This window comes from Salvelinus sp. IW2-2015, unplaced genomic scaffold (genome assembly GCF_002910315.2).
Source record: "Salvelinus sp. IW2-2015 unplaced genomic scaffold, ASM291031v2 Un_scaffold4851, whole genome shotgun sequence".
Classification (NCBI taxonomy): Eukaryota; Metazoa; Chordata; class Actinopteri; order Salmoniformes; family Salmonidae; genus Salvelinus; species Salvelinus sp. IW2-2015.
Genome location: NW_019946120.1, coordinates 10,353 through 20,300, shown reverse-complemented (window position 1 = coordinate 20,300; position 9,948 = coordinate 10,353). Strand labels below are relative to the sequence as shown.

Genomic DNA, 9,948 nt, shown 5'->3' with positions numbered 1-9,948 from the left:
TACTGTTGCGTTTGCTATAACCTTTGACCCCGCTAATGTCATTGGGTCAGGTTGGTGGCCACTCACTCCAGCTCTGCACAATGTCAGCACACTAGACAGGTGTCAATTGGCAGCCCATAAAAGGTCAAAAGTACAAGGCCAGGGTCAGGAAGGCTTGGGGTCATAAAAGGTTTAAATAAATGATCAGATTTGTTAAATGGATCTATTCTGGCATAGAGGTAAACATAGTATGTCTGTGGTGTTCAGTTGACACGTTGCTCTTTCTACCTTTATTTACCATATCTTTCAAGGAGTAAAATAATCTAAAAGCTCAAATACATTTTATACAGAAGACATTGTCGCTCTAGTTGTCTTTCGCTGCACTTTACTGTCTAAGTGGTGATTGGTTGTCTGTAGGTTATAACCAATCGTCATTCCGCATGTGTATGTTTGACTGACAGCTCTGTCCTTCCTCCCTCAGGTGTGTCCTGTAAGGACCAGTTAGAGGTATGGTGGGCGTGTTGGCCCGTAACCATGGCGACGTCTCTGTGGGAGGTTGTGCCCTTCCTCCCGTTGGTCTACTGCTGCTCCTCTGCCTGCCACTCTGTCTATGCCAGCAGCCATTGTCAACTTTGAGAGCCTGTCCCGCCCTACCGGAGTGTACCAGGAAAGTTCATCCCTCGTCCCATACAAAGGTGAGCACATTAGATACTTTGAGCATTTGCTTGAGTCTGCCTGTTGTGCTGGATAGGCAGGGTTTGCATTTTTGAGAGTATGCAATTGGTTCCGGTGCTCCGGCAGCTCATTCAAGCATAGCGAAAGTATTTGACAGATTTCCAATACCATTTTGTAAATCTACTCCTCACTAGCATCATCATTCCAATGAGAAGTTTCACAATGGTTTGCTATTCACTGCTATCTCTCTGAGGATTCTGCAGCCTCATCCTTCTCAATCACTCCTCTGCCCGGAAAGCCAGCTATATGGGTCTGGCCCAAGAGAAACCGAAAGGACAGCAACATTTTGTGATTGTAGATAATTGGACTCCCTCATTTCTGGAGCCTTTTCCCTTTTGAGAGAGCTGTCTATTCTTTCTCTCTCTCATCCCAAAACCCCTCCCTTGCTCTTCCCTCCACAGTCAGCTCTTTTCAGGTTCCATTATCGAGACGAGAGAGAGACACAGAGAAGAGACAGAGAGACAGAGAGAGAGAGAGAGAGAGACGAGACGAGAGAGACAGAGAGAGAGAGAGAGAGAGAGAGAGAGAGAGAGAGAGAGAGGGGGAGAGAGAGAGAGAGAGAGAGAGAGAGAGAGGAAAGAGAGAGAGGAGAAGAGAGAGGAGAGAGAGAGAGAGAGAGAGAGGAGACTACTTTCCACTCCATTTGAATGTCTGTTAGAGTGTCTGTCCTTTGCCAGGATGCTCCCCCCTCAGGGGTGTAGTGTCTGAAAGGGGTCTGAGGAGAGGAGGTGGGAGGAAGAGAGGGGAGAATGGTAAACTGTCCTGTCAGTCAACTGTCAATCATCAGACACTTGTTACACGCTGGTTCAATGTGGCTGAGACTGGCATCCATGTACCTCAGGGAACAGGGCTGTCTGCTATTGTTGTCTTACTGGAGACCGGATGGGCAACTCTGATGTGGGTGGGGCCACAAGAAATCTGAACTCATCATGAGGGGCACTGTGGCTGCGGGTCTGCATATCCACACAGGGCTCCGAGTGGCTCGCGGGTCTGCCTACCCACACAGGGTCCCGAGTGGCTCGCGGGTCTGCTACCACCAGGGTCCCGAGTGGCTCGCGGGTCTGCCTACCCACACAGGGCTCCCGAGTGGCTCGCGGGTCTGCCTACCCACACAGGGCTCCTGAGTGGCTCGCGGGTCTGCCTACCCAACACAGGGCTCCCGAGTGGCTCGCGGGTCTGCCTACCCACACAGGGCTCCGAGTGCTCGCGGGTCTGCCTACCCACACAGGGCTCCCGAGTGGCTCGTGGTCTGCCTACCACACCAGGGCTCCTGAGTAGCGCAGCGGTCTAAGGCACTGCATCTCAGTGCTTGAGGTGTCACTACAGACACCCTGGTTCGATTCCAGGCTGTATCACAACCGGCTGTGATTGGGAGTCCCATGGGCGGCACACAATTGGCCCAGCGTCGTCTGGGTCTGGCCGCCATTGTAAAGAATTGTTTACAAATGTAAAACATCAGTCAGCTTTTTCACGGCCCGAAAGGACATTAACTTTTCCCCTCATGACAGCAGAGAGAAAAATCTGACGTTTTAGAGTTATTTCCTGCAATCTTCACATTTGGCCATTGGGTGGAGAGAAATGTTGCAGTTTTTAATATATCTGAGTGAGAGTGACATAATAAAATCAATGGGCCGGTGGTAATTAAACCATGATTACTACAAGTTTAGATAGCTGGCAAGACTAACTCACCAATCTAAAACATGTTAGCTGACACGTGCTGTCAGTGACTGACATATTTTGGGGGTGGAATTGATCGCAGGCCTACAAAAGAAGCAGTTGCCCATCCCCCGCTGTAGACAAACATTGACATGGACTGAAGCCTTTTAAAGATGGCGTCGACAGAGAGGGCTGCCTCGCTTCTGTCCTTTTCCAAGCGTTTCGCTACACTCCCATACATCTGCTAACCATGTGTATGTGACCAATATAATTTATTGATATTTGATTTGATAAGCCGTTCAGATCCAGTGACATTGTGTCAAGCCTGTATGTTGCTGCACATTTCCCTTGAGAGATAAAAGTATTCCAATAATGTATTCATTGATCTATCTACTAGAGAATACAACTGTAGCCACTGCATGTTCTGACCTGGTGTGAAGCAGGCACTACTACACAACATTGTGTTAGTGAGAACTAGGTGAGACATTTTGTAAAGAGCTCATAGCAGTGTACAGTAGCAGCTCTATTCAGAAGTGGATGTTTATGGTGTGATACGAATGCTGTCAGAAGTTGTGGGCCATTTTTCATTTTTAATCTCGTCGTCATTGAAAGGTTTCAGAGGGACTAACCTTTAGGCAGGATACCATTTCTCATTTATTAAGGAGATTATTCCTACCCAGAGGGAGCATTAAGGTTATTTATGGACAAAGAACCAAAGGTCTGTTTTAACAGTGTGAGGTTCGGGGTGCTAGTGGTTCTGATTAACAGTCTGTCTGTGTTAGAGGAGTGGTGGGGAGTTTCACATTTTACATTTTATCTCAATGGCTGATGCTTTTTTTATATTACAGTATTATGATTTTGAAATACACTTAACATCACCTGTCCTCTGTAGAAAGGATCTATATATTAAGCTGTTGCTGAGATACAGTATACTGAACTTTATTGCAAGAATGTAGTTTAGGCTGATATCACGTCCCAGCCTGGGTAGCCTATATGAGAACGTCTTGCTCGCCTTCTCTGACTTTTCCCATTTGTTTTGAAGTTGTGTCTCTATCTCCTCAATTTAAAGTCCCTAGTTGGACGCATCCAAGCTAAACTGTTTATATTTGCCCATCAAAGTCTTTCTATTGGTGCAGAGTCCTGAGCCTTGGCTGTTTTGACTGGGTGTCGAGTTGCATTAACATCAGGGCACCAAAACAAACCCTGGCTTTATTGCTTTGGGTATATCCCTCCCTCCCCCCAAAGACCTCTTTGTCTCCCCCATCTCATTCTCTCTCTCTAACACCCCCCCTCTCTCCCCTCTCTCTCTCACTCTCTCTCTGTCTCTTGCTCTCTCTTTTTTTCTCTCCCCGCCTCTCTTCCTCTGTCTCCCTCTTGTCTCCCCCCTCTTTCTCTCTCTCTCTCTGTCTCTCACTCTCTTTCTCTCTCTCCCTCTGTCTCTCATTCTCCATCTAATGAAGCAGGCTAGCGTTAGCTCAGCCTCTGGTAAGGGTCAGCATGCGTTTCAGCACAGGGCTCAAGGAGAGATTATCTGCTGGTTTGACAGTTGTTGGTTTTGAGCCACCCGCTCTCACAGTCGCACTGATCTTGATATGATACAGATGTGTCAACATGCTACTGCTGTGTGTTAGCCTGCTACTGTCATAACGGATCTACAGGAGCTGGATTGAACTGATGCCTCGTGAAAAATCAGTAGATGACACAGGCTGAAAGGCTCATCCCTRTGTTCCAGGTAAAGCGTCAGGGGAGAGACATTTCACACAGTCAGAGCAGGGCCTGAGCCAGCGACCGYTTGGTGTCGGTTTCCAAACTGACTGGATGTTCACACTTGTTTCACCACCTCGTACTCCTAATCCTCCTCTTCCTTCTCTTCTTCCTTCCCTCCTCTTCCTCCTTTCAGCATTGAGTCCCTGGATGTCACGATTCTCTCGTCCCGGAGTGAAGGACTTTTCCCAGCTGACCCTTGACCTGACCAGAAACCAGCTGATTGTGGGAGCTAGGTGAGATACACACACACACACACACACACACACACACACACACACACACAAACCAAACACACACGCGCAACCCACACCCACCAACACAACCACAACACACACACCACACCACACACACACACACACACACACACACACACACACACACACACACACACACACACACACACACACATGCGCAACCCACACACAGACCACCTATTTTACATGTATAACACACTCCAACACAACAGACTTTTGCTTGTTGTTTTACTGACGTAGAATATGCCATCATGTTGGTTAGAACTCTCTCTCCTCTATCTTCAGAAATCACCTCTTCAGACTGAGTCTCAGTAATGCTTCTCTCTTACAGGTAAGCAGTTCACAGCTCTCCATGCTCCCACTGTTATTACACACCACATTACTTAGGGCTGTTTTCACTCTTCAAATGGTAGCTAGGCAACCATGTAGTTTGTTGAAGTTGTAGAAGAGACCAGACACATCAGAGTAACTGTTGGCCAGTGGGCTCCGTTCCTTAGCTTAGTGGGGGAAGGGGAGGGGGTTAGGAATGTCAACACACTGAGGGTTTACTGGGCCAAATTGGTGTTTACCAGGAGTTACATCACACAGGAAGGGGATCTACCCAGCTACCTTACTCTGCCCCCTCACTCTCAAATTGCACCCCCTCTCTCTCTCTCTGTCAATTTCAATTTAAGGGGCTTTATTGGCAGGGGAAACACATGTTTACATTGTCAAAGCAAGGGAAATGAATAATAAGCAAAAGTGAAATAAACAATAAAAGAATGAACAGTAAACTTTACTTTACATTCACAGAAATAATAAAGAAATATCAAATTCAGATTATGTGCAAATAGTTAAAGTACAAAAGGGAAAATAAATAAACATTAATCTCTCTGTCTATTTATCTCTCTCTGTTTCTCTCTGTCTCCCTCTCTGTCTTTCTGTCTCTGTCTCTCTGTCTATCGCACTCTCTTTCTCTCTGTCTCGCTCTCTCTGTCTCGCTGTCTCTGTCTCTCTTCCTCTGTCTCTCTGTCTCTGTCTCCCTCTCTGTCTTTCTGTCTCTGTCTATCGCTACTCTTTTCTCCTGTCTCGCTCTCTCTCTGTCTCGCTGTCTCTTGCTCTCTCTCTCTCTGTCTCTCTGTCTCTCTTTCTCTGTCTCGCGCTCTCTGTCTATCTCTCTGTCTATTGCGCTCTCTCTCTCTCTGTCTCTCTCTCTGTCTCTGTCTCTCTCTCTCTTCTGTCTATTGCGCTCTTCTTCTCTCTGTCTCGCCCTCTCTATCCCTTGTTCTCCTCTGCCTCCCCTGATTCTACTGTCATTGCTAAACGGCTGATCAATTTGATGTCAGTCATGAACTTTCTGTCAGATTTGTCCTGAGGGCCACGTCATTGCTTTCTTGGGATAATACCCATCAAACGTCTCCCTAAAATCAATCTGAATAAGCTGTTTTGGAAATGTCMCAGTGCTGCAGAATGCACARATGTCTTCCTGTCCATCCGGCCGTCCGGCTGTCTGTCTTAGGGATATTATAAATATATTCCATCTCTTACAATGGCTCCTTGATATGTCATTAACTGTATGAATTGCTTTTCATCAGTATACAACTAAAGGACATACCGTGAATATTACAAAKAACCTCTCTCCTTTAATGATATGATTGGAGTGTTTTTTCTCTACGAATTATGATCCATTTGTATCCATGGATACAAGGTACAATGATTTTATTTGGAAGTTCAAGGATGACTGCGTATAACATAAATMATTTCTTACAAGGTCGTTTTACAAGTTCAATATACAGATGTAGGATTTTAATTKGATSACCCTTTTGCAGGAGAACTTTCCTGYTATGCAGGAAATTTTTACTTGTAGTATGTTTCAGGTTTAAAAAGGCTTCGGAAGTTTGTAATTTCCACTTTGAAAGGGTTAGGTTTAAAATCAGATTTTATGAATTTGTGGCTGTGCTAGCGAGTGACCACTCCGCAGCGCTGCCTCCAGAACAAAATTCATGATGAAAAACACTAATATGCTACAAAGATGACCCCTTAATTATAATCCGATAATAATTCACATTTCCTGTTGCTGCAGGATTTTTTTTCCTGCTGTAGCAAACTGGTTCAAATTAAGATCCTACGCTGTACCACTATCGGCAAATGTTAAAATGTTAAACGTGCCTTTAAAAAGTACTGAACTTTGTTGTCAGTATACATCCAGGTACTTAAGGAGTGTAGTCAGTATATATCCAGGTACTTAAGGAGTGTAGTCAGTATAATCCAGTACTTAAGGAGTGTAGTCAGTATACATCCAGGTACGTAAGGAGTGTAGTCAGTATATATCCAGGTACTTAAGGTAGTGTAGTCAGTATATATCCAGGTACTTAAGGAGTGTAGTCAGTATACATCCAGGTACGTAAGGTGTAGTCAGTATACATCCAGGTACGTAAGGAGTGTAGTCAGTATATATCCAGGTACTTAAGGAGTGTAGTCAGTATATATCCAGGTACTTAAGGAGTGTAGTCAGTATACATCCAGGTACTTAAGGAGTGTAGTCAGTATACTGTACATCCAGGTACTTAAGGAGTGTAGTCAGTATACATCCAGGTACTTAAGGAGTGTAGTCAGTATATCCAGGTACTTAAGGAGTGTAGTCAGTATACATCCAGGTACTTAAGGAGTGTAGTCAGTATATATCCAGGTACGTAAGGAGTGTAGTCAGTATATATCCAGGTATGTAAGGAGTGTAGTCAGTATACATCCAGGTACGTAAGGAGTGTAGTCAGTATATATCCAGGTATAAGGAGTGTAGTCAGTATACATCCAGGTACTTAAGGAGTGTAGTCAGTATATATCCAGGTATGTAAGGAGTGTAGTCAGTATACATCCAGGTACTTAAGGAGTGTAGTCAGTATATATCCCAGGTACGTAAGGAGTGTAGTCAGTATATATCCAGGTACTTAAGGAGTGTAGTCAGTATATATCCAGGTATGTAAGGAGTGTAGTCAGTATATACCAGGTACGTAAGGAGTGTAGTCAGTATATATCCAGGTACGTAAGGAGTGTAGTCAGTATACACCAGGTACTTAAGGAGTGTAGTCAGTATATATCCAGGTACTTAAGGAGTGTAGTCAGTACATCCAGGTACGTAAGGAGTGTAGTCAGTATACATCCAGGTACTTAAGGAGTGTAGTCAGTATATATCCAGGTACTTAAGGAGTGTAGTCAGTATACATCCAGGTACTAAGGAGTGTGATCAGTATACACCAGGACTTAAGGAGTGTAGTCAGTATAATCCAGTACTTAAGGAGTGTAGTCAGTATATACATCCAGGTACTTAAGGAGTGTAGTCAGTATATACCAGGTACTTAAGGAGTGTAGTCATATACATCCAGGTACTTAAGGAGTGTAGTCAGTATACATCCAGGTACTTAAGGAGTGTAGTCAGTATACATCCAGGTACTGTAAGGAGTGTAGTCAGTATACAATCCAGGTACGTAAGAGTGTAGTCAGTATATCATCCAGGTACTTAGGAGTGTAGTCAGTATATATCCAGGTACTTAAGGAGTGTAGTCAGTATACATCCAGGTACTAAGGAGTGTAGTCAGTATACTTACATCCAGGTACGTAAGGAGTGTAGTCAGTAATACCAGGTACTAAGGAGTGTAGTCAGTATACAATCCAGGTACTAAGGAGTGTAGTCAGTATACATCCAGGTACGTAAGGAGTGTAGTCAGTATACATCCAGGTACGTAAGGAGTGTAGTCAGTATATATCCAGGTACGTAAGGAGTGTGAGTCAGTATATATCCAGGTACAAGGAGTGTCCCGAACAATGAGCCCACTGACCGTCTCAAAAGAGTCTCATGTCATTCATCAACGCTATACTGAATGAACGGACAAGGAGAGGCTGGGGGAGGGAGTGACATGTGTGACTTTGGAGGCCCTGGTCGGCCTATCAGAGCAAGCGAACCATGAAGACACCTCTGAGAACCCACTCCTTAATCGACCACTGCACCAGTGGCCACAATGGCATTATGCAAACACAGGGAAAGTTTTCAGTTTGGTCATTCATTCACGCTTTGTCCCTGACTTAGAAGTAGATTTGGGAGCTCTGTTGTCAGGGGTGACTAGGGAAAGACTTTGTGGAGTGAGTTTAGCAGTGAACTTTCACGAGGCTGAGGCCGGTTTCATGGGCTCCAAAGTAAAGCACAGTGAAATGCTACAGTGTGACTGTAAGGTGTGTCAGTGCCCCAAGTTTGAGGGTCTGAGAGATATATCGGTTTAATAGGAATAATAGAAAAATAGTTTGTGCAGGGCAGCATTGTAATGGTAGGACACATACCCCTAAAAAGGGGGTCCACATACTTTTGTGTATGAGGTATAATAGTGTATGTATAATAGTATATACAATTCATATCCCAGACTAAATCTGATTTAGCAAGGATCCAATCTACACATTCTGTCCACGTTATTGTGCACACGTATAAACGTTTATATGTCATTTCTTTGTGTCATTTTCTTCTCTAGGCAGTAGAATGGGGACCAGATGAAGACACCAAGCGGTCGGTTGTCAGAGCAAAGGAAAGACAGAGGTATTCTAGCTGTCTGGCAGTTCTGGACTATTTAGATAGAGAAAAACAGACGACTGGTAGAGTTCTACATTAAAGGGCTGCCCTCACCAGAGATATTAGATAGAGGAAGCACAGACGACTGGTAGAGTTCTACATTAAAGGGCTGCCTCACCAGAGATATTTAGATAGAGGAAGACAGACGACTGGTAGAGTTCTACATTAAAGGGGCTGCCCTCACCAGAGATATTTAGATAGAGGAAGACAGACGACTGGTAGAGTTCTACATTAAAGGGCTGCCCTCACCAGAGATATTTAGATAGAGGAAGACAGACGACTGGTAGAGTTCTACATTAAAGGGGCTGCCCTCACCAGAGATATTTAGATAGAGGAAGACAGACGACTGGTAGAGTACTACATTAAAGGGCTGCCTCACCAGAGATATTTAGATAGAGGAAGACAGACGACTGGTAGAGTACTACATTAAAGGGCTGCCCTCAACAGAGATATTTAGATAGAGGAAGACAGACGACTGGTAGAGTCTACATTAAAGGGGCTGCCCTCACCAGAGATATTTAGATAGAGGAAGACAGACGACTGGTAGAGTTCTACATTAAAGGGGCTGCCCTCACCAGAGATATTTAGATAGAGGAAGACAGACGACTGGTAGAGTACTACATTAAAGGGGCTGCCCTCACCAGAGATATTTAGATAGAGGAAGACAGACGACTGGTAGAGTACTACATTAAAGGGGCTGCCCTCACCAGAGATATTTAGATAGAGGAAGACAGACGACTGGTAGAGTATTAACATTAAAGGGCTGCCCTCACCAGAGATATTTAGATAGAGGAAGACAGACGACTGGTAGAGTATTACATTAAAGGCTGCCCTCACCAGAGATATTAGATAGAGGAAGACAGACGACGGTAGAGTACTACATTAAAGTGGCTGCCCACCCAGAGATATTAGATAGAGGAAGACAGACGACTGGTAGAGTACTACATTAAAGTGCTGCCCTCA

The 9,948-nt window shown here is 44.7% G+C and overlaps 1 protein-coding gene across 1 annotated transcript in view; it reads left to right on the top strand.

Annotated features, from left to right (window-relative positions):
• The first annotated feature begins 464 nt into the window (after positions 1 to 464).
• LOC112077713 (semaphorin-5B-like) overlaps positions 465 to 9,948 on the top strand; it is a 9,848-nt gene continuing 364 nt past the window's right edge. The window contains exons 1-4 of the mRNA XM_024144181.1: positions 465 to 674; positions 4,271 to 4,370; positions 4,677 to 4,722; positions 8,888 to 8,952. Coding sequence (XP_023999949.1) covers positions 590 to 674; positions 4,271 to 4,370; positions 4,677 to 4,722; positions 8,888 to 8,952 — 296 coding nt within the window. The 5' untranslated portion in view covers positions 465 to 589. The remainder of the gene's footprint in view (positions 675 to 4,270; positions 4,371 to 4,676; positions 4,723 to 8,887; positions 8,953 to 9,948) is intronic.